The following is a 26,213-nucleotide window of genomic DNA, read 5'->3' on the forward strand; positions in this document are numbered from 1 at the left end:
TCTTGAAAATGTGCTAAGTAAAGGAAATAAACCTAGGAAGACAATGGCCACTGGTTGGTGGCATTAGCTGGGAAGTTTTAGGTTTATAGCTAAATGAGCCTTCCACACTGAGCAGAACACAGACCTATCTCCAAAGGTGCTGAAGATATAAATGGTATATACAAGGAAGCTTAAAGCTTATCTTATAAAACAGAGAAACAGTAGTCACTAGAGGTAGGGAAGGTTAGCTAAGAGAGGGGATAAAGAGATTGGAAAATGGAAACTATAGAATTAGATAATAATTTTACAGTTGGATTACATGAGTAAGTTCAATGAGAACATTCTAGAAGACTTCTATAGTGCAGTAAAGTGAGTTATAAAACTTAATTATGTTTCAAAGTAACTAGAAGAGTGGAAAGATTTTCAGCATTAAGAAATGAGAAGTGTTTGAGGGGATAGAAATGCTAATTACTCTGATTTGACCATTATATACATTGAGATATATGTCAAACTACCACACTGGATCTCATAATACATATAATTACTATGAGTCCATTAAAAAAAAAAAAAAAAAAAAAAAACCTAACCGATAGTATTATAGAAACTCTAGAAAGAGTTCCTGATTTTAGGGAAGGGGCAGTCTAGAAATACGACTCTGTGGTAAGAGCGCTTGCTATGCAAGTATAAACAACCGAGCTCTGATCTCAGCATTCACATAAAAAGCCAGGCATAGCACATTACATTTGTAACCCCTGTGCTATGAGGGTGGAGAAAGGAGGATCACTGGAACTTACTGGCCACTAACCTAACACCTTGTTCACTGACAGACCCTGTCTTAAAGCAATAAAGTGGAGAGTAATACATCAGGGCATTAAACATCCTCCTTTGGTCAATGCTCATGCACAGGTAGGTGCACACACCCATACACAAACATGCACAAATATCATACACATAAACATACATAAAGAGAAAAAAAAGAAAAGATTTCATAATACTTGTAGGATGGGTCATAATAAGGAAGTCACACAGATAAATAAGAAAGTCATTATAGTTCCAGAAGAAAGTAAACTTTCCTAAGCAATTAAAGCTGGAAATTATGCAAAAATACACTGAAGTATATATCCTGCCTCAAAAGGGATAATGATAAACTTTAGTGAAAACAGAATTTTAAAAAAGCACAATCCAAATATAAAACTAAAATGTGACATAAGGGAAAAAATCTATATATTCTGTGAGTGATAACATCAGGACCTAGAATATGAATTTTTAGCCTACCACCTGAATCTTAAGTAAATATAAATGTCATTGCTATCTATCCAATTTTAGAATGTACCTATTGATAAAGCATTAAAAAATCTAATGATGGTTTAAAGCAGAATAAACTAACTTCAGTAATGTGTGAATACAGTTGACAGAACTGGAAGGAACAAGTAAAAATGGGTTTCAGCTAATTACTCAGAAAGTACGTGAGAAAAAGAAATACCCATTTAGCATAGCATGTCTACCATAATTTTAGTCTTTTTCTCCTTTTTAAAAACATTTATAATAATCAAACATTCATCTCTTTTTGTAAATATACAGCAAAATGCATATAGTATGAAAGAATTTAGATCTTCAGATCCATCACCATAATATGTAGAAATTGCTGTGATCTAGTACTATGCAAAAATTTTGGTTAATTGCTGGGTTTTACATACTACCTTAATACACTGTGTTTGTGAGGCAGGTCTCATGTATCCCAGACTGGACTGAAACTCACTATGTAGTTAGAGATGTCCTTGAACTTCTGATTCTCCTGCCTCCACCACACCTAGATAAGAGGACTACAAATCTATCTCATTTATGCAGTACTAGGGGTGAAATCAAGAGTCTCCTGCATGTTGGGCAAGTGCTCTACCAACTGAGCTACACCCCCAAATTTCATAGCTCATTTTAAGTGTCTAAAGTTATTTTATGATTCAGTAGTATTCTCCTATGAGTTTTAAATTAAAGACTAATCCATTAAAACTCATTTTTGAGCTCTTAACTGTTTTCTTTAATTATTTGAGACAAGATCTCAATATGTACCCCCAGTAATATGGAACTCATTTTGTAAATGAGGGTAACTCAAACCCACAGAGATCCATCTGCCTCTGCCTCTGGAGTTCTCTAGAGTTCTGGGATTAAAGGTGTATGCCACCACTTGCAGCCTAATTTTAAACTGATATTTCTATAGCCCAAGCAGATGTAAATTATTTTCAGTCTCACTGAATGGTATTTCCTAAAATACTAAAGTAAATCTACATTTGTTTTATATGTATGAAAGAGAAATATCTTAGCACATGATGTATCACAGCTTTATACAACAGCACAACAGTACGTTTCACTCAGCAAGCCATGGTTTCCTACAATGCATCTTGACGACAGAGATAAAACAGTCCCCAACCGCAAGGAGGTGAAATTTATTAAGAAACAAAAATAGTAAAATGATCATCAAGGAACCATGTTGTAAGGCCAGATTAACTTGTCCTAAGTTTCACAAAGGTGACATTCAAGGTAAGTTCTGAAGCTTTAATAAACCTGCTAGGCAAAGAGAAAGGTGAGAGAAGGGGTGGAATTCCAAATAAAAAGAACAAAGCAAGAGCAAAGAGAGATGGAAGGCAATGGTTTGGAAACTGAATTTAATTCAAGTAGGAGAGAATGAAAGCAAATACAAAGGTCCTGTATTATCAAAGATTTGTACAGAGCACACTAAGAATGTTCTCTTTTATCCTACAGGCAATTAGGATACAAGTTTTAAGAAAAATCAATTAATATTTCAGGATACCGATGACCATGTAACAGGTTATCTGAACTAGGAAACTGACTATTTGAAATTTTACCGAAAGGAATTCTTCAAAAATCTAGACAAGTTTCCAAACCATGCTCAGTTGACAATCATTTTAATAAGCCACCTACTAAAAAGAATTGTTTTGCTTATTTGAGAAAAATTAATGTTTACCGTCGTCTTTTGAAGGGTGACTTTGGCATATCTGCTGTAGGGATCATTTGTTCTCCTGGTCTCACCCACATTATAGGCCCATCATCACTCTGAGACCTACACTGTAGTTGGAGGCTGGAAAGTGTACCCCAGGGCAAAGTCATCTAGAAACCAAAGAAATGAGTCACAATTTAAAATTTTAAACTACTTACAGATTATTCCCATCCAAATAAAGGTACTAAAAACCACTTCTCATGTGTATATGAATAAATAAGAGCTGCATATACAGAATAACATATAAAAAATAATACCAATACTTTTCTAAACATTTCTTCACCAACTATTGCATAAAGTTTAATTATAGTTAGCAAGATATTTAATACTTTAGTCCCAGCACTCGAAAGGCAGAGGCAGGCGTATCTCTGTGAGTTTGAGACCAGCCTGGTCTACAAGAGCTAGTTCCAGGACAGCCTCCAAAGCCACAGAGAAACCCTATCTGGAAAAACAAACAAAAAAGTGTATACTGAAATAATGACCAGAACATTAATAGTCTAAATAAACACTCACTTTCAGAAATGGTGATTCTTCTAACATATCAAGGAACTCTGGGAAATAATCACCAACTTCTTCATCAACTGCTCCAACAAGACTTATCTGCCGCATAGGACCTGCTCGGTAGGTACCGCAGCAGTATGTCCTGTTGACCTATAAATGAAAAAGAAAGGGAAAAAGGATTGAAATGCACTATGAAGAAAGAGAACTGAGTCTTGCTCCCAGTATTAGTATTCCATATTCGTACTAAGAATTCAGTGGTCAGTTTTGGACAAAGTTAACCATTGCAGTCACCCAATCATACTGTGATGTCAGCCACAAACACAAATATTTCAGTGTGAAGGTCAGCTACAAGTCCAACACCTCCAAGGAAGATATTAAGACAGACTGCACTAATAATAACTGTTTCATTTTGGAAACCACTTTATTTTGAAGAGAAAAGACAGAATAAGCAGGAAAACTGGCAGGGCAAAAGGGGGAAAAAATACCATAGCCACATTAATCCTTCATGTCCATTGTATATTCCTTAGCTTAATTTTCACTTAAGAAAAGATATCCAAGTTACCACACTAATTCAAACACCAGATATTACCAGCACCCAATTTACTAACAGCTCAAAATTTTAAGTATCTAGGTCAATTGATGAGATGTGAATAAAAACAAATCACCTCTTCCTGTTTGAAAAGAGAAAAGAAAGAAAAGCCAAAGGGAACATGGAGTAAAGACAGAAGAAGAGAACCTAAGTATAACCAAGTTTATTTTCAGAACCTTACATCTTATCAGGCTCACAATTTTGTGAACACTAATGCTGTCTTCAAATAACTGCCCAAAGTTAATATTACTAGATTCTTGCTTAGTGGCATAGCCATCATCAAGTAAGTAAATGTGCTATAAAATTCAAGTACTAGATTTTGGACACTGTAATGTTTAATGTCTTTGGAAAACTGTAAGTTAGCATACCTAGAGAAAGGCTCTGGAACAACCACAACCTTCCCAGTTTCATCCCTCTACTTACACTAAAGTAGGCCCTGGCATCACTTTGCTAAACTATGTTTGTTTCTGAGTCCCAGCCCCCCCTCTGGCTTGAAGTTTCTTTCAGATCTAGCTTAAAGCTGAAGGTCTACCCTCACTCCTGTCCTATTCTAATCCTTGTACCAGCTGCCTAAAAAGCCCCAAGCCTGAAACATTCAAACCATCAGTTAGTTTTACCTCTGAAAGTTTCCAATCAGGAGCCAACAAATCTCTCGCCCCTTACACCAGATTGTAATTGAGAATCCTACAACTTGCCACCAAATGTACCCAGATATACCTTTCCCACATAAGAAAACTACTTCAGTAATATCTGCTTCTAGTTCCTGTTTTTATCAGTTCTCACTTTTTAATTCACTTTTCATGTCACTGAATCTGGCTTCTGCTCATACCAATTCCCCAAAACAGATCACTAATGACCTCCCACAGACAATCACAATGTTTAAAGTTATCTGTTGTTTTAGCTTCCTTCCAGTCACCCTCCTCTTGTTGCAGAGTTGGTCTATTGCTCACTCAACATACTATCTATGTGTGGCTTAAATTATAATTCAAATTTATTATACATACTCTGCTACATTCTGTATCTAATTCTCGAAATTAATACTGTTCCTCAGAGTCAGATCTATAGGTACAACTTCTCTCGGTCAGGCTATGGACACTCAAATGTTGGTCAGTGATGTTCAAGAGACTCCTAAAACATTATGTGTATCATTGTTGCCACTGGTTGCCTCCCAGAGGTTGATGTCCTTATTGTTGGACACAATGTACTTCAGATATAGGACCTGGAGAATCAAGAGATACACTTTACCTGAAAGCCTCCTTCATGTTACCAGAAGGTTCCATGGAAGATTCCAAAGGAGGGAAGCAACCAACAGTCCTACCTAGCTATGACACCTATGAACTACAATAACCAGTATGTCACAATTCCCTGAGGGTGCAAAAGTAGCACACATACCTTGGGAGTAACTAACAACTCTCTAGTTGGATATAAGGCCTGCTAAACAAGAGGGAAATCATGCCTCTACTGGACACCTAGCCAAGTACATGCATGGATCTTGGAGAAGTTACAACAACCACTTTACTAAACCAGCATAATTCCTAAATGCACTCTAATATTTATCCTTATTCACACAGATAAGAATAGGTCTCATTTCTCATCAAAGAAATGTCTCCTTGCAACAGATGGAGAAAATTATGGAAAACCATAACCAATCAGAATGCATAGAACAAGTGATAGTATGGTGCTCAGCTCCAACTTACACATCTACAACACAACTCCTACACTTTGGTCTCAGGGATCATATCAGAAGAAGGGATGGAAAGAACAGGAAGTTTTCTGTAACACCATGCATCCTAGAAATGTCAGAGAAGTTACACCTATGGAATATTACCAACATGGCTACCTAACTAAGATCTGAATAAGGACAACCCCAATAGACAGGCTAACACAGAAAGGGAAAATCTCATGGGGCCTAAACCATAGACCAGAGGGTTACGGGCAACAAGAAATACTGAGAGCAGGAGAAATAGTCTTTCTGAAGGGAAGAGTCCCCCAATTGGTTGACCAATACCAAGTGGTCAAACCTGAAATCATATACATACAAGTAATAGTATATGAACTGAACAGGTTGAATGTATACACTTAGGAATATATATACATATATATTTGTATATAACGAGAGTTAAAGAAATAGAGGCCATGAATTTAAGAGAGGGCAAAGAGGATACTTGTGACATGTTGTAGGGAGGAAAGAGAATGGAAAATTACGTAATTATATTTTTAAAGTAAAAGTACTCATATCTCATGTTATTATTTAAGGTTTAAGATAATTACAAAATAGAGGTAGATATTAAAAATCAGAGTCTGGAGCTGAAGAGATGGCTCAGTGGTTAAGAGCACTGACTGCTCTTCTAGAAGATCCGGGTTCAATTCCCTGCAGCCACATAGAAGTTAACTGTCTGTAACTCCAAGATCTAACACCCTCACAGACATACATGCAGGCAAAACACTGATGTACATAATAAGAATAAATTATTTTTAAAAAATCAGGGTCTGGAGAGATGAATCAGTCGTTTAGAGTACCAACTGCTCTTCCAGAGGACCCATATTTGGTTCCTAGCATCTGCACAGCAGCCTACAACTCTCTGTAACTCCCTATAATGGGGATGTGACACCCACTTCTGGCCACTACAAGCATCAGGCATACACATGGTACACAAATACACATTCAGGTAAAACCAATGGTATTACCTAGAAAGTTTAATTTTATAGTTAGTAAGACTTGAGAGAAAGAATATAGAGAAACAAAGGTCCAAAAACTAAAGGGGGAAATGAATAGTTGAGGAAAGACAAGTAAATAAACTGTCAAAGAGCTGGGCTGTAAATTTATAGGCCCAGCTAGAAAAATAGCCGGGACTGGAGGAATATACAGAGAAAGAGGAAAAAAGAAAACAGCTAAGCTGCAGCAAGAAGACAACTACAATAACACAAGAATAACATTTCAAAAATGGTCAAGAATATTAGGTTTGAGAAAAGAAGAAAAATTACCCAGAACACATCTTTACTAAAGAACTAGTTAAAGAAGTTAACAAATGGTTGATAAGGAGGGAAACATACACTGTTAACTTAGACCAGATATTGGCAAACTCCAACCCACAGACCAAACTCAGGATTGCCAAGGTGGACTGGAAAACATCCTACCCATTCTTATCTACTAACACACAATGGCAGAATTAAGTAGTAAGTACTTGAGATACAGGCAGATACCATGTAGTCCTTCATATTAAAAGTTTTACACCCCAGGTTAGAAGCAATATGGTCCTAAAATACTATGCAGTCCTTCTTAGAAAAAAGTTTACCAGCTGGGTGTGGTATCGCATGCCTTTAGTCCCAGCACTAAGGAGGCAGAGGTAGAGGATCTGTGAATTCCAGGCTAACCTGGTCTACAGGGTAAGTTCCAGGACATCCAGAGCTACACAGAGAAACTGTCAAGAAAAACAAAAGGAGAGGAGGAGGAGGAAAGAAAGCATTTGCCTACCCCAATTTAAAGCACTCACATGAAAAATCAGTGTGTTTAAATATAAACTGTATCGTTCACTGCAGTGTATCTGTAATACAGCATGACTCACATAAACACTCGTTGAATTTATATATGCTAAGGCTAGAAACAGAAAAATCAACCATTATACTCTGGCAAACAGAAAGAGAGAAAGAGAAGAGCTTTGGTCAACACTGTCACTTACATTAAAATTTCTAATAAATGCAATTTTGTTAGTTATTTAAATAATTAGTAACACAAGTCAGGCTATGAACAGCATTTATAAGCATAGTCAACATGTACCAACTGTGTGAATCTGATGCCAAATAAGCAAACCACTAATTATTCCTAAGAATTCTTTCTTCTTTTTAGTGAGAATTTCCTGGGCATATGGCCAGTGAGCTAGGCTTCCTGGCAGCTAAGTATACCCTAAGTTATAGCCAATAGGACACAAGTCAGAAGTGCAATTTTAGTAAGGAACCAGCTTGTCTTTCACTTCCTCTTTCTTTGCTAACAGAACCTGGGTGATATAGAGCCAGATGTATCCAAGCATATAATAAGGAAGAAATGCCCAAACTTAAAGACAGAAGAAACTAGGATCCTAGATAAAGTGAAACAGTGTTGCTAAACTCTGGACTGTCATAGAAGAAAACTTCCTTTCCTAGGCACCATATCGGGATTCTTTTTGTTATGGTAATTTCGGTTGGATAGATGACACTGGCATATTATAGCCTAACCTATACTTAATAAAAAAAAAAAAAAACTACCACTACACTACAGCCAAAAGAGAATAATGGTGATTAGTGGCTTGCAAACCATTCAAGTGAGAAAAATACAAGTCAAAAATACAAGTGAGAAAAATACAAGTCAAAAATACATTTTTAATATTAATAAAAGATTAAAAGAGAACACAACAGTCTTCAAATAACATGGCTTGTCTCCCAAAAAGTGTTAAAAGCTCAGTCTTAGTATGGTGATGCTGGGATATGGTGAAATTATCACTTAGAAAGAGTACCACAGTCATAGAAAGTCACTAAGAGATTGTTAAAGGTGAGCTGGCGCCTCTTCTGAATCGCTCTGTCACATCCTCACCCAAAATGGAGCCAGATGTATACCAGTGACATGCTGTTGAATCCCTAATACACTGAATGAAAACTAAACCTTTTCTCTTTATAATTTTCCCTGCCTTTGCTAGCTTACGATAGCAACAGAAAACAGACTAAGAATTTTAGAACAATGGAGTAGATTTATATCATCTTAAAGAACAAGATTGTAAAAAGTCCAAATCATTCATATACTATAAATTTATGCCAGGGACTGTCCTCAACACAGATACAGCAAACCTATTCCTGACTCCTTAAAGCTTATAATGTAGTGGGGAAAGATATAAACTAATCTAAAATACTTAAACTGTGAGGTCTTCAGAATAGAAAATGGGATACTATGATAGAGTATGAAATCTCAATCCAGTCTATAAAATACCCCTTAAAGTAACATTAAGCTAAAATGTGAGAAAAAATTTAGAGACAAAAAAAATCTATTAAGAACTGCTCTCTCCAAAGGGTAGGTAGGTGTGTGGGAGGGGTGTGGGTGTGCGAGTGTGCGTGTGGACAAGCATAGTGGTGCATGCCTTTAATCTTAGCACTTGAAAGGCAGAGGCAGGCAAATCTCTGAGTTTGCAGCCAGCCTGGTCTACAGAGTAGGTTGTAAATTACAGGCCAGCCAGAGCTACACAGAGAAACCCTGGCCAAAAAAGAAAAAAAAAAAAAAAACAAAAAACACTTGATAACCCAGTAGGTCTGGAGGAAGAGGAAGCTCTCAGTTTGCCTTTGTCTTTGTTTTAGAGTTGGAAGTCTTACCTCAAACTCTAGAGCTCAAGATCCCACCGCAACCTCCCACATAACTAGAACTTTAGTATGTGTCTTCATGGCAAATCATGCTCGTCAGTTTTTAAAGCAGGGTCTCATATAACCCAAGATGGCCTGGAATTCACACTGTGTAGTTAGTTAAAGATCACACTGAACTTGTGGTCCTCCTGCCTCCACCTCCTAGCCCTGGGATTGCAGGAGTATGTAGCTCCATATGCAGTTAACACCGTGCTGGGATCCAACCCAGGGTTTTGTGCATGCTAGGCACACCTTCTACCACATGAGTTACAGCCTCAAACTCCCATATTTGCTTTTTGGGTTTTTTTAAGTGTTCAGTGAACAGGAACCAAGATTCTATAATATCCCAAGTAAGAAACTGAGCAAAGGAGGTGAATTAATCTTAGATGAGGTTGGGAGAAAAAGATATATAGAAAGAACCAAGGAGATTAAACTATCAGGACTTAGAGCAAGACTGGATCTGACAGAAAACAGGAAAAAGTACCAAGGGTTAAGACCAACTTGTATCCTTTGTAACCAGATAGAAAAAAAATTACTTATTCTCTCTTCTGGAAGAGAAGTTTTAGGAAAATGGTGTCTTCTGTTTTGGACAACATGAAGCATGGGACAAGCTGAGTAAACACTCCAAATATGTGCAGGTTTGAATTCTCAGAATCTATGAATGTTACCTTACTAAATAAGGATACTGAGATGGATTATCCAAGTAGACACCAAAGGTAATCACATGCATCCTTCGAAGACTGAAGCAGAGGGATGTGACTAGAAAGAAAAATCACTTCACCTCTCTTCCACAGTCAGCTCCAAGAGTCCCAAGAGAGAGCTGTAACATATTCTAACTCCCTGGTAAAACCGTAATGGTTCTTAGCTATAGAAATTAACACCCAGGAGAAAAAAAAAAAAAAAAACTGATTAATTGGAGCTTTGCTCAAAATGCTATGGATTCTTTACTAAGTCATAGACTGGCAAGTCCCATTTATGTGACTGCAGGGCTTCTGACCAGTTTTATGGTAACTCATGTTTAAATAGGAACAGAATTCCACATCACTTTTGAAGAAAACCTATAACAGAAATGGAACATTAAGACAAACCAAACAAAACATAAGAGAAAAATTTGATTAATTTATAATTAAAATAATTTCACCAGAGGAATAACAGCGGGCAATACATCCATAATAGAGTAACAGAAAGCTATTTTAAAAGCAACAGCAAACAAGAATGAACCTTCTCAAATTCAAACCATTTTAGCTAAAATTTACCTACAGTAGAACAAAAAGAAAAATATAAATAAAAGAAAAACTTCTGACTTTCCTAGATTGTCCTTTAACCTCCACATATACATGCCATATATGTGTATATGCATGTAACCAATGTAATAAAAATGTTTTAAAAATTAAGTAAATTAAACCATCACGTGGGAGACCTAATATACAATAAAAACTTCAGCAAAAAAAAAAGCGAGAGAGAGAGAGAGAGAGAGAGAGAGAGAGAGAGAGAGAGAGAAAAGAACAATGAAAGCTGAGGGAAGGAAATTAACAAAGAATCAATGCTGGAAATGTAGCTCAGTGGCAGAACACTTGCCTAGCGTGCCAAAGAGTCTGTATTTGATCCCCAGCAGAAAAGAGGGAAAGGGTAGAAAGCAAAAAGAAAGAAGAGGAGAGGTAAATGGGATTGGGGAGATAAGGAAGGGAAAGGGAGGGAGAAAAAAGACAAATAATAGAAAATGTACTCAGATGGAAGGATATATATTTCCATATAGAAAAGGCAGAGGGAGCTGGGCGTTGGTGGCGCACGCCTTTAATCTCAGCACTCGGGAGGCAGAGGCAGGCAGATCTGAGTTTGAGGCCAGCCTGGTCTACAGAGCTAGTTCCAGGACAGGCTCCAAAACAATACAGAGAAACCCTGTCCTGAAAAACCAAAACAAAAAGAAAGAAAGAAAGAAAAAAAAAGCAGAGGAAACAGAGATCAACTGCATTAATGAATTTTCAATTCTTAGGTCATATGACATGAATCTAGCTTATTTACATTTCTTTATATGCTTGATACATTTCATAATTAAAAAATATCTCTAATACCCTTAATATTCTCAATTTTTATAATGAAGAATTGTTGAAAGCTTCAAATATAGAGGGAGAATGATAGGAAGAGAAGAGCCCCAAAAGGATCCAAAATGATGACAACATTGGATTCCTCAAGAGAAACATTTAAGGGTTTTTTGGTTTGCTTTGGTTTTTTCAGACAGGGTTTCTCTTTGTAGCTTTGGAGCCTTCTCCTGGCACTCAGTTTGTACACTATGCTGGCCTCAAACTCACAGAAATCCGCCTGCCTCTGCCTCCCAAGTGCTGGGATTAAAGATGTGCACCACCACTGTCCACTAACATTTGAAAGACACTGGAACAGCACCTTTACAAATTGAAGAAAATTATCTCTAATCTAAAACTCCATATCTATCTGAACTACCAACCAAATAGTATAGTAGAACAAACACTTCCTACATGTGAGGTCTTATGAGTCACTGAATCCCGTTAACAGTTGTAAAATCTTGAAAAGAAAAATATAAGTAGAAATCCCAGGATAGACATGTGAATAGACATTTAGTCCAGTAATTACTACAACACAGAAGCATTATAAAACACTAAATGCTAAGAACAAGAGACTGCCCTCAATACAGAGGCTGACAACCAATGAACTAGAGTTTTGTGCATCAACATAATTATCATACAAATGTTAAACCAAAACTAGGATTCTAAAGAAGGCATGTGATGTAGTATTAAAATTGTATAAGTTACTTTAAGGTTAATGCTATGCTGAGTGCTCTGTGTCTCTCTTGCCTCATGTGATCTGGAGCAAGTGGACTACCCAGAATCTACAGAACTTCTGAACCTATTTTTTATTTAGGGTAGTATATCATATGCAGACCTTCTGTCTAAAGAAATAAAGATTAACAGAAGCTATTTTTCTTTTCCTGAGGTGGCTACCAAACCCTCAATGTCAGGCTCCCAGAACCAGAGTGATCGTCATGATATTATAAACTGGACATGAGTCAGACAGCCAGGATAACTACCATATAAACAAATTTCTAAGGTGATAGACATTAGGCCATCTACCAGATTAAAAATATACCATGAAAAGCACATCTCCCTCTCCTTCCATAGTAGATCAAGGTTGCTAGCCATTTTGGTACTAAAAACCCAAATTTCATAGGAGATTCTCAAAATATACATCATAGCAAAGTATGAGATTAGTAAAAATTATAAACTACAAATACAAGACAAAGATTGCTTCTAGGAAAAGGACACATACAAAGCAGTTATTCATTTATAATACTTATCCCCTTTTCCTATAAAATGGAAGATGCAAAGGTTGGAGAAGTGGGGATGACTTATTATTACTGAAGATCCTAAGCAAAGAGGTAGTTTGGAATGATGGAAAAATCTCTGGAAACAGACAGTGATGATGATTATAACATTCTGAATATAATTCCACGGAATCACAAACTTTAAATGGTAAAAATGGCAAAGCTTATATTATGTATACTAAAAAAACAAAACAAACAAACAAAAACCAGGGGCTGAAGAAATAGGTGAGCTAACAGAGTGCTTGCCTAGCATGCATGAAATCCTAGGCTCAATTCTCAGCACTGCCTCAGTCCCAGCATTCATAAAGTAGACAGGAGGGTTAAAAAGTTCAAGGTCATCTCCAGCTACTCAACGAGTTGGAGGCCAGTCTGGGAAGCATGAGACTTAAAAGAATATAAAAATAAGAAGCAGGCTGAGGGTCAGAATCCAGAACACAAATGGGCAAAGCAATTATTACAAAGTGGAAGTGTCTTCTCTAAGAGAAAGGAAAAGGGACTGGGGAGATGGCTTAGTTCTTGCTATACAAGAATGGGTACCTAACTTCAGATCCCCAAAACCCGGTAATCCCAGTGCTGGCAAGGAGACAGATGATCCTTAGCCTGGCTATCCAAGCTAGCTAAACTAGTGAGTTCCTAGGGTCAGTGAGAGATCTTGTCTCAAAAAATAAGATGGGGAATGACTGAAGAAGACATATGATAACTGACCTATACACACATGTCCAAACACACACACACACACACACACACACACACACACACACACACACACCTCATATACAAACAACATTAAATTTTCACAGTCGTGAAAAATAGGCAATAGGCAAATAAGCTGACTTTCCTAAGCAAAGCTGCAAGTCTTCACAAAACCTTATAAAGATATAAAGTACCAAATAATTACCAACCCAATGTACTATACAGATGTTATACACAATTATGTCTCAGTTTATAGTATGAAATTCTTAGATTATACCTACGTATCAAATGAAAAGAATTACAATATGGTAGATAGTATGTGATATAAAATAATGTCCCTTAAATGTCCCTGATTATAGGAATTGAATCATTTGGGGCACTTATCTCAAGACTCCAGATTCAATGGATAGGAATCTCCAAAAGAATCTGAAATTATGACATATTCAATGAAGGCAAAAAAACAAGCTGAGTACTATCATTTCTTAAGTATATTATAGCATAATGGGTAGAGGAAGAAACATGTCAGGAGTATGGCAAGGAGGTTAAGTAAAGAGAATAAAAGCAGAACAAAGTGAAGCTGCCGTGAAAGCAGATGATAACGGCAACAGGGAAAACCCCACCTTGATTAAATTAGGCAAGAAGGGTGTGGAATTAGCCATGCTTAGCATGAACTCAAAGAACCTGGTATGTCTGTAATAGCCACTAAATATTAACCAGCTATCTCTCAATGTGCACACTGTTCTACATCAACATACATATGATTCCTTCGGTTAGAAACCCAACATTGCAGATATCCTGTATCATTTCTGAAAGTTAAATAAATCCCACTATGTATCTAATACTCACTTCTAAAACCATCATTAAGACTCAAAAGAACACCAAGCTTGAAACATACCATACTGAAAACCTTTATAAGGGGGTGAACTGTTCCACAGAACTTGTACTTCAGGAAGAAGCCTATTTAAGCTGATTGTTTAAAAAACAGAAAGGAAAAAGCAAGCCAGCAATCTTCCTAACCTTGTGACCTACGAGTAGAAAAACATTATTTAAAACATACCACAGAAAAGCACTAAGTGGGTCAAAGTGTTTATTACAAGCCTCACTGAGAACTAGAGAAAATAATCAAACCTACTATGCATGCTGTTTTAGTTTCTAAAGGCAGCAACTTCAAATATTTACTTTTCCCTTTTTTACAGTGCACTAATGCTTTGACCTCCTCAAGGGTTTACCTATTTACCAATTACATACCATTTTACTAACTCCACTATTCATCATAATTATCAACACTAAACAATATCAATATATTAACCAAAGGTTAGGGAGCAAACAAGCCTTACCCTAACATATGTTAGGGAAATAATTTGTTATTCTCTAAAACAAGACATTAAAGTTGGATAGTCCAATCCTACAACATACTACTACTTTTTAGAATATTACCACTATTAAAGTAGCATTTGCAAGTACCACTACCAAAATAAAGTTAAAAAGGTTATGTTCTTACTTAGGCCCAGTGACACAGTGGAAAACATGTCTAACTACATGTTTTTAAGCATGCCCTTACGTGAGATTTTTTAATCATAAGTACAGAAATTCTTTGAGGAAAAAATAAAATACCAAAACCTAAAATATGAACATTTGCCCTGCAAAATATACATCCATCATCCTTCTTCATGTACACCCGTCAATCATTTAGTTGTTATAAAATGAGCCATCTCAGTGATGTTTAAAACAATTCTAATTTTAATATCACTCTATATTGTTAGTTTGTTACTGTTTTCATGTGCAAGTCATATATAGATTTTAACACCTGTGGCCTTTTAGAGTCATCAGCAGTACTCGAGAGTGTTAGAAATGCAGGGTATATTGGAATAACTCAGAGATTAAGAGCCCTGGATGCTCTTCCAGAGGATCTGGGTTCTGTTCCCAGCACCTACATGGCAGCTCTGACCATCTTTAACTCCAGTTTCAAGGTAGCTGACATCTTCTCTGGTCTCTGCAGATACCAGGCATATGCACAATGCACAGACACACATGCAGGCAAAACACCAATACACAGTAAGATACAATAAGATTCTTAGTTGAATTATATGCTAAGCCCTAAGCCCTAGACTTCTGTTCCATTCACATGGAGAGGAAAAAACAATTTCTTGTTAAGAATCTACCATTATTTAATCTTGGGAAAATGAAAGGCAAAATATCTAAATAGGAAACAAGGACTTGAAGATGACTTCCTCTTTCCTAAAGCCCTCAAGTCTTTAAAAGGACTAAACAATTCGAACTTTTATCAATTCTGATGCCAACAGGACTCCTATAAAGTAGGAAGCCAAGGACTGAAGACTTTATTGTGGAGCTATAACAACTCAGCCTAAAATCACTAAACAGAGTTTTCAAATATCCAATACTATAATTTACACCTAGTTAAAAGATCATAAATCACATTTATTGCCAAAGTGTATATAGATAAAATTTTTAAGGAAAAAAAGTCATTTTTATGTCTTTTTCCTATGTTATTTTCTATGTTATTTCTCCATTAACTGACCTAAAGATTCCAGACAGTCAAGCATTTTTGGTCAAAACTAGTATTTAGCCAATTACCAACTAAAAATTAGAAATGAATACTCCTACAGAATGATAAAAACATCTTATCATCTTAACACATGAATATTCTTTTAGATATTTAAATTTACAAAACTAACCTTTAGCAGTCCCTAGAAGCTAAGTAGTCAAACAAGGATCAGCTTGGATTTACAATTGACATAATGAACTTACTACTACCTCCTGGAGTGTTAAAATATTTGAGGATTATTAAATGTTCAAAAACAATCTATACATGGATCCTAGCTTGACCCAATACAATAATTTTAAAATATCAAAGTAATAGAAGCTCTAATTTTTCTTACACAAAACAAGCCTACAGTTTATTTCATGAGCTGAAGTTCTCAGGGGAGAAAAAAGAGATGTTTGTGTTAAGGTAAAGATTCTAAAAGGCTGTCTGTCAAGAATTCTGTGATTTGTGGCAATCTCGAATGAGGCAGTTCCCAAACTACCTTAGGATATCTTTAGCCCATATTGTAGCCACTTATTGTCCACCTCTGTTTAATCTACCATCCTTAACATTTATTAGGTAAATCCTTCCTGGAATGTGCTGTTTACGTTAACAACCTCCTCCTGCTAGAGGACAAAACTTTTAAAGCAGTGTTTAGTGAGCCCTCATGTGCATAGAATCAGCTAAGGAATCTTCAAAAATGCAGATTTTGATTTGGAAAATCTCAGTAAAAGCAAGTGCATACATTTCTAACAAGCACTGTGGTGATGCCAAAAATACTCAAGCACATTTTGATAGCAAGGTTCTAAAGAAAAGCTGTAATTTACAATACTTAAAAGTCCATCACCACCACCCCAGTATTTTGCAAAGTACTGATCTTGAAATGTTTCCAATTAAATTCCTAACACTTTTCCATCTTTATCTTACTTGCTCCATCATAGGCTGTATAATTTTTTAAAGATATATTTATGTGTCTGTCAGTATATATACACGTGTGGTGTGTATGCCTCCATCTGTGCAAAGGCTGTAAATGGGCATCAGATCAGTGAGCTGGAGTTACAAATGTTTGCAAGACCCCCAGCTAGTTAAATGGATATTAGAATCCAAACTCCAGGCCTCATGACTGCACAACAAGTGTTTTTAACCACTGAGCAATCTCACCTACAGGCTATGTTATAATTTTTTAATTACTCCATTACTGTCAAAATCTAGGAAACATACCCCATTCTGCCTTCCTTTTTTGGTCTCTTCCCAAATTCTCACACTTACATGAAGGTATATTATACCTTTACCTTCACCTCTTTCCTATTCTACCACTATCTTTGGTCTGCCTACATGTTAATTAATCCACGACCTGCACTTCCCTACCTTGGATCCACATATGCAACTACTAAGAAATCTTTCTAAATATAAGCCCAAATGTACACCTCCAATTCAAAATATCTCCAACAGCTGGGGTCTACAAGCTCCATAGAAGAGCACCTGCCTAGCACACACAAAGTCCTGGTTTCAATCTTCAGCCCTAAAGATTCGGTGGAGGTAAGGAATGCATCAAAAGATTTCTTAAATACCATAGCACCCCTGTTGCAGAATATTTGTTTACACTGTGAAGATGTGTCTGCCAAGGAGCCTTCTGATTGCTTTAATAAAGAGCTAAATGGTCAAGAGCTAAGCAGGAAGAGGTTAGGCGGGACTTCCAGGGACTCTGGGAAGAAGAAAAGGGAGATACCCAGAGACACAGAGAGGAAACAGGAGGTGCAAGACAGAAGAGAGATAACACCACGTGATAAAACGTAGTTTAATATAAATGGATTAATTTAAACAATAAGAGCTAGTTAGGAACAAGCCTAAGCTATAGGCTGAGCTTTCATAATAAGAAATCTCAGTGTCCGAGTTGAATGGCAGGAGAGAAATAGTTACACATTCCCCAACCCTCACCAGACACCAGCTTTTCAACCCTGTGTTAAAACTTTCCTTATCACCATCATCTTCCTATTTCTCTAAGCCACATCTTAAAACTAGCCCTCTTTCACTAAACCTAGTTAACTTCTATTTAATAATTTCTCAAATCTCATTCTTTTCTCCAAAACTGGCATTAGTTTACTCATCTCTCTACTAGTCTAAACTTATCAGTCAGTCCTTTTAAGAATGGAGTGTCCAGGGGCTGAAGAGGTGGCTCAGTAATTAAGAGCGCTGACTGTTCTTCCAGAGGACCTGGGTTCAATCCCCAGCATCCACATGGCAGCTTATAACTGCCTGTAATTCTACCTCCAGGGGACCCGACACCCTCACACAGACATACATGTGGGAAAAACACCAATGCACATAAAATAAAAGTAAATCAAAAAAAAAAAAAAAAGAATGGATTGTCCAATACCCAGTAGGGTCTCAATAAAAGCTGAAACCTATCTTGAAATACAGTTATGGACAATTATTTTATTGCTACATGTTTAAACTAGGAACATACACACACACAAAACAAAAACAAAAATGAACAAAAAAACCAATTTTTATTGGACTTAATCGTTTAACAGAAGTTCCAAAGACTACAGATTTCCAAACTATCACAAGTGTTCAATTAATTCCTATAATCTATTTGTTTTAAAATATTAAAAACAAAGCTTCTCCTACTTTAAGCTGAAATACAATTTTAACTTCATAACCATGTTACACAAATAAAAGCACCAGTGGTCAAAGTAAAGAGTCAGACAGCTTCGGTTTCCATCCCGACTCATCTACTTACTAAACATATGACTCTGTATAACAAATGAACAGTTTCTTCAATGGACAGCAAAGAGATTGCTTACCTACCTCCTGGTTGTTTCAAATACTCAGATATCAATGTGAACGCATTTCTACATGCCATAGCAAATGTGAACTAATGTATTAGCTTCCATCTCCACATCAAAGATTTTACAAATGCAAATTTCAAGTTTCATGGGCTATACAAAACTTAAGTTTTGAAGACCAAGAACACAAGACCCACAGTCTTCAATTTTCCTATATGGCTAAAGTAGTAATATCTAATCCCATAATAATCTACCATATTCTTTAAGAGTACTTATTTTATAAACCACAAAGTGAATCTCAAGGTAAGTTGTTGGTACAGTCACTTAAATATCAGCTCCACTGAAAAAATTAATTGGAGGACAAAAATCAGCAGGGAATACCATTTTTGAGATGTCTTATTTAGTCTGAGTAATGTCTGTTGACATACAAACTCATCTATAGACTAATATGAAAGTTAAAAAGTCACCTTTATAAAACCATATTTCCCCCAAATGTCTGACTTGTTTTTCAGATATGCTTGCTGGTCTGTCAGAATAGAAAATTTATTTCTCTAATCTAAAAAAGTGATGGAACATATAAAATCCGCTCTCAGCAGTACCTTTCTTTGTTAACTACAGACTAGGTTAGAGCTGTTTCTTGTCTCTTCTGCAGTATTTATAAAAGTAGGATTCTTTAACTTTCAAAGGGCAAAACTCCTTTAAAAAAGAAAAAGTAAGGAAAATCTACTACAAAAGTCTGTACTTTGGTACCTGATTGTGGTAACAAGGCCAAAATCCAAGACGAAGCCCTTTACTGCACATCCAGTTCCAACATCTTGGGCAGACTCATCTTGCGACCTCTCCAGATTAGCTGCTCCTGCTCTCTCTACTGCAGAGAGAACTTCAATTAGAGAAATTCTGAAGTCCATAAACCTAAATTGGATACTCCCCTCGTTGGAGGCAAGGATGGTAAGACTCACTAAAAAATTCAAGATAGAGGAGGGTTCAGGCAAGTCTAAGTGGCTTGAATCCACTATAATGTAAGCAGCTGAGAGTCGGATTATGTAACTTTACCTCAAAAAAATTTAAAGAAAAAGAATGGCAGTAAATCACTATTAAACCTGAAAAAGTAGACTAGATAAATCTTTTAAAAGTGAAACTTTAATCACAATATCTACAGTATAAATCTAGTACTGCCCATTCACATTCACAGTCTGAGAAAAGCAAGCATAACAAAAATTTCTTAAAAACCTTCAGATTTATTATTGTTCTTTTCAATCTCTACAATCACTCCATTGAAAGGAACACTTAGCTAAAAACTGATTAGAAAGGAACGGTTCCCTGCTGACTTAAGCCTAACTGCCCAAGCAAGGCTTTAGAAAATGCTTTACCTATAACAATGCACAAACAGAAGGAGCAGAGGCAATGGCGGTCTTTCCGGTAACATTCCCAAGGCACACACATGGGGTGTATTTCTGGGACAGACTGCCAACAAGTTACTGAAAAAATTTCAGCAAAACCTGGTAAATAAATAAGACAACACCCTTAAGTGTTCTGTTCTGGAATCAGAGTCTTAACTAATGTTAACCTGAGGCAATTACATCTAAATCATATACTCTTCACTAGTATTACCTGAAGTGAAGTCTGGATTCATTTTCAGGCCAATTTCCATAAACCCGAAATGATGTATATAGCATTTCTTCAAGCAAGTAGCAAGTCCCACACCATAGATCTCAGCAATTAAGAATTACAATTTGAAGAACAGACATTCTGAAGTACTTTTATTACCAGGAATTTTTATAATGTGTGCAGGTGTGTGCTGTGCAACACAGTGAAGTTAATACTGTATCCAATTGAACAATAATTTTACCTTACCTGAGTGTGAAAATTTGAAATGGTGGTTGTTTCAATATCTTTCTTGCCCAAAATTTCCATTTTCACTGGAGTGTTGGGAAAATTAAAAGCAAAGTAATCCAAGAAGTCTGGGAGATAAGCAGCCGCTCCATGCACTATTGCTAAAGCATAGTAGGCAGCATTTTTCTCATTTTCACTGAATGTCAAAGCAAGAAACTCCTCAGAAAATCTCTCCATCTCCATTGGAGACAAAAATGAGAGTTCGTCCATGTAAGCATGAAGGACAAGAGCACCACCATTGGACTGGTGTTCTTCATGGATAAAGTTGCTAAATTTAGTACCTGTTTTTAAGAAATTTCTGCGAATAGAATGTTCTTGGTGCGTTGTAAAAGGTGTCTGTACTCCCTGGGGCACCCGATATTCTTGCATGCCCAAATTTAATCTGCACAGCTGTTCATCCTTCAGATACCTGAAGGACTCCTTATTAACTCCTGAAGTGCTATTTAGCTGTCCTTGGGTGAGAATGTCTTTGCTGATGCGGGTCAGGCCAGCACAGACGGTTTGTACTTCCTTATTGTACATTTTAAGGCGTCTTCCTCGCATGTCTTCTCGGTGTTTCTTTTTCTTTTTCTTCTTTATTTTCTTCAAGACAAAATCATCAGCTCTCTGGGTTTTACCATTTTCATCTGCTGTTTCTGGCCACAATAATTAAAAATAAGTTAGTTGCTAGGACCAGTGTCAATATACATGTGTCTTAAGGTATTTGATCTAAAATTAAATAACTTCTCGATTTCTGAGAATTTGTTATTACATCTTTTATCATTAGAAACAAAAATGAGACAAATATTTTAAAATATAATAATATTCTGGGTCAAAGATTATACTAAAAAAAAAAACTGATAGTGAGGTACTGCTGAACTACAGTTAAGTGGTATGTCACACTAACTTAGTACGTGCAAGGCCATGGATTCAATCACGGATTCAATCTCCAGCAACACACACACACCACACACAGAGAATCTATTTAATATGACTTTGTAATAAAGATAAACCATTGAAGTAGTGTATGATAAACCATATGAAAGATTTATTTGTTCAGTGACTCAAAGTATAAATTGAAGTTGGTTGTTTCATGTTTTGCTGTCAGTCTATACATAGTTGAGCCAAACAAATATAAATTAAGCCATAAAAACTACTTTTGCCTATCAAATTGGCTTTTTAAAAGATGGTGGGGGAGGGGTGCAGGCAACTCAACTATGGGAAATATAAACTGATGACATAGGTTGCCACTCACATTCTTATCGAAGCTTATTTCACTGTTCACCTTGCTCGTCCTACCTACTATTCTCCACCACAAGTATTCGTGTTACTCCCAATCTTTTACTCCTGTTGTGTCTTGCTACATTTTTGTCACTCCTTTTTCCTGTTGCCTCTTAAAAGTGATCATCACTTTTCTTCAGGAAAGACAGACTTTACAATATCCTTTGAAGCCTGTAATTCAAGCATCTGGGAGGCTGACAAAAGATTAAGAATTGACGATAGTCTGGGCTCTTCAGTAAGACTCTCAAAAAAGAAGCTGAAACAGAAGCCTTTTCCTCCTTCTCATGGGAAAAAGTAAGAGAGAGAAAAAGGCAACACAAACAGCAAAAAAACACACAGGCAAAACCCAATTTATTACTCTGCACCAGGTTTGGGACAGAGCACTCTTCACACAGCATTTCACTTTTACATCCTATATGATGAAGTTATTCTCCACACTGTTTATGGAAGAACAAAGTGAAGTAGAGAGAGTATATAGTCTTGGGTAAGATTATAGATAAATGATAACTAAAAAGTCTTTAAACCCCAAAATGCTTAATCCTTATAAAAAAAAAAACTGATAAAATTTTCACAAAAGACAATTTGGTGATAGGTACCACAAGCTTTGAAAATATAAACTCCTAGGGCTGGAGAAATGGCTCAGCAGTTAAGAGCACTTCCTGCTCTTCCAAAGGTCCTGAGTTCAATTCCCAGCAACCACATGGTGGCTCACAACCATCTGTAGTGAGATTTGGTGCCCTCTTCTGACCTGCAGGCATACATGCAGGCTGAACACTGTACACATAATAAATAAATCTTAAAAAAAAAAAAGAAAAGAAAAGAAAAGAAAAGAAAAGAAAAGAAAAGAAAAGAAAAGAAAATATAAACTCTAGATCCAGAAAACACACTTCCAAATCAAAGTCATCTAAGAAATGACTGGATTATCTACGAAGATAGCCATGACAGTATCTTTTAAAACAACAAGAGCCAATATAGTGACTAAATGCTGATAGCTACATACTGCAAATATATTACTTAGCCATTATAAATTATAGAGTGAAGGAACTGACATAGAAGTGTTACCAAATGCTCATATTGTCACTCTTGTAGAAAGCCTGTACTAATAACTTCACCTAATCGAGTAAAAGCAAAGGTAACTTGTGCTGCACTTGCCACAACACTTCCCATTCCAGATTTCACGTATTTAATCTCCATCTCTCTTCTAGACTGTAAGTAATCTGAGACCAAGAGTATATATTACCTTTGATTCTGCAACACTTAACCTACATTCACTCTGATTTCATTTTTTAATTAAACATTCATTCATCTGAATTTATTAAGAACATACACACTATGTGCTAGGTACACTCTGGACATTAGGGCTTCAGCAAAAACACAATCTTCTCTACTCTCTTGTACCTTATAATCTAGTTGGAGAAGATCTTTTTGGGGGGTGAAATTTAGAATGAGTTCTAAATAGTAAGAGCTGGACATTTGAAGATCTATGGGTGAATTTCTAAAGAGAAGCAAAAGATCTAAAGTCAGGGAAAATCTGCTTCATCTATGTATGTGCTGTATACATAGAATACAAAAATATCTCTGGAGGGATGTATGCTAAGGTATTACTGATAGTTATCAGTAATAAGATGATTATAAATGTCTATATTTTCTGCCAATCTGTATTTTCTAATTTTCTATAAGAAACATATTAATGTTATAATAATTTAAAGACTGACTCAAGTTTAAATAGCCTAAATTGAAGAGCCCAATATAAAAAGAGATCTTTTATTTAGTAGTTAGAAAATACTGGCCAAAAAAAACCCCTTGGGATTAAATAACTATAGTCCTAACTAATCTTCAAATATAGTCTAGCATTTACTATATAGAAATTATGTACTAAGCAATAGTATTTCCAATATAAATAATATTAAGTTAGCATAGATACCTAGTTATAAAGAACCTATTTGACATAATACATAAATACTAACTAGTATAAACACTATATGTAAAGCCATTTTTAAAAATTCCAAATGACCACATACTACCGCAGTTATAAAATCTAAAGAAAATTCTTTAAAATGCAAGTCAAAGTCTTTAAAGTATATAAACAATGTACAATGTATGAAACTTGTTTTTAAAATGACAAAAAGGCACAAGCAGAGGGAGACTGACCTCTAAGCCACCTGGAGTAGTCAGAATGAGAAAAACAAAAAACAAAACAAAAAAAAAAAAAAAGGAAGGGGTGGGAGGGGGGAAGACAATAAAAAGAAGTCTCTTCATTTACAAACACCATGTAACTATATAACATACATAAAGTCAGATTTCTTATACTGGTAACTGAAAACATAACCAATCTTTTACTCCATATATAACTAGATCACAATTAAACCACTCGAGACATTTATATTTTGTACCAAATAAAACTAATCTAAATACTTTTCCTAATAGCAAATCAGTAATTTAAGTAATATTCCTAAGGAACAATATGTTATCCAATATAAAGACCAACTTAAAAATACTCATCTAGGGGCTGGAGAGATGGCTCAGCAGTTAAGAGCACTGGCTTCTCTTCCAGAGGTCCAAGGTTCTATTCCCAGAACCCACATGGCAGCTCACACCTGTAACCCCAGTTCCAGGGAATCTTGACACCTTCACACCAATGCACATAAAATAAAAATTAAATAATTTTTTTAAAATATTCACCTAACTACCCCTACTAAATCCTTTAGTAATTTCATCGGGGGCTGGAGAATAGGAATATCTCTGTAAAGATCAGGTTAAGTTTCAGAAGAGATATGCAAAAAAAAAAAAAATGAATTATAACCTAGATCTGCCACTGAAGGAAGTATCTTGACTATTAGACATTTTCTATATTACTATTTACTTATCAGTGGTATTTCTACATAGCCAAGTCTGTTAGTTTTAACCAAAAACTCTTATCAAAAAAAAAAAAAATTCAGTGTAACACAGCCTCAAAAGTAAAAAGAAAATGAAATGAACCTTTAATTGTAATCTCACAAATTTCAATCCGTTTCTTAGTTAACCCTGGTTTTCAAATGTAGACTCTTTCTCAGGCTGAGATACAGAAAGCCTGCCTTTCTTAGTAGATAAATTTGAGACCATTCGTCTCAGACTTGATAATGAATTTACATGAAAAACAAAATTTATTCTTAAAATGCAGTGGTGACAACGAGCTGAGAATGGTCTGAGCATCCATCCACTGTTGGTTATTATATGAAGTCAGCCATTGTTGCTGTATGAGAAAAATGCCAGTGGCCTTGCTTTGAGTTAAAAAAGAAAGATAGAAAGAGAGAGAGAGAGAGAGAGAGAGAGAGAGAGAGAGAGAGAAAGACTTTTAAAGTCTACAAAAGAGAGAGAAAGAAACAGGAGAAAAGTCAATGCCTAAAGGCTTGCTTCATGATCTTTCCATTTCTAGTTCAGTGGTTTAGTTTTCCCACAAAAATTGCATTCAGGAAGTCACTTTCTAAGTTATTTCTCCATAATGTAAGAGCTAAAATTTACTGTCCTCAGTTTCATTGCTTTTTTTATTATTATTTATTATTATTGTGTGAATGTGCATGGGTGCCTCTGTGAGGTCAGAAAACAACTTTATGGAAGTTGTCTCCTTTCACCTTTAAGGATGTTTTAGGGATGCAATGCGTTGCCAGGTTTCTGCTGCCAGGCTTCTGCTGCCATATCCTTTCCACAGTGAGGGATCTTGCTGGCCCCTCATTGTTGGCTTCTCTCCCTGTCTTCCTGCACTGTTTTGTTTTTGTAGTGACAGAAAAAAAAAAAAAAAAAAAAAACTTCCCTTCCTCGAACAGCTAGGCAGGTGTTCTAGCCCTCACATCAGTTTTTAACAGCAAAAAACCAAGCTACACTTCACCTATTTTACAGAAAGCTTTTACATATCAAACTGAAACTCAATAAACAGAAAGCATGTCATACTACAGAGAAAGACAGGAACATTGATCTGAACAAGCTGCTGGCTCTCTTTCAAAAGGTTATTACAACTACACTTAGAATACATGAAATTATAAAATCCTCAAATTAGCTAACATCATCTATCATCAAATAACCTAGTGTACTTAACATCTCACTAGTCTAGTTTTGCAAAAAAAAAAAAAAAAAAAGAAAAGAATAAAGGACAGGATATAGCTCACTGGTAGAATACTTGTGTAGAATTCAAAGTTCTGGGTTCAATCCCTAGTACAAGCATGCACACATGCACATGTGTGCAAGCACATAAACACGCA

General features: G+C 36.1%; 1 protein-coding gene across 2 annotated transcripts in view; it reads right to left on the reverse strand.

Moving 5' to 3' along the window:
- Rsbn1 (round spermatid basic protein 1) overlaps positions 1-26,213 on the reverse strand; it is a 44,265-nt gene that overhangs the window by 10,179 nt on the left and 7,873 nt on the right. For both annotated transcript variants that reach the window (XM_027393850.2, XM_027393849.2), the window contains exons 2-4: positions 20,680-21,353; positions 3,506-3,643; positions 2,960-3,102 (exon numbers count right to left, since the gene is read on the reverse strand). In XM_027393850.2, coding sequence (XP_027249651.1) covers positions 2,960-3,102; positions 3,506-3,643; positions 20,680-21,353 — 955 coding nt within the window. The remainder of the gene's footprint in view (positions 1-2,959; positions 3,103-3,505; positions 3,644-20,679; positions 21,354-26,213) is intronic.

The sequence above is a fragment of the Cricetulus griseus genome (genome assembly GCF_003668045.3).
Source record: "Cricetulus griseus strain 17A/GY chromosome 1 unlocalized genomic scaffold, alternate assembly CriGri-PICRH-1.0 chr1_0, whole genome shotgun sequence".
Lineage (NCBI taxonomy): Eukaryota > Metazoa > Chordata > Mammalia > Rodentia > Cricetidae > Cricetulus > Cricetulus griseus.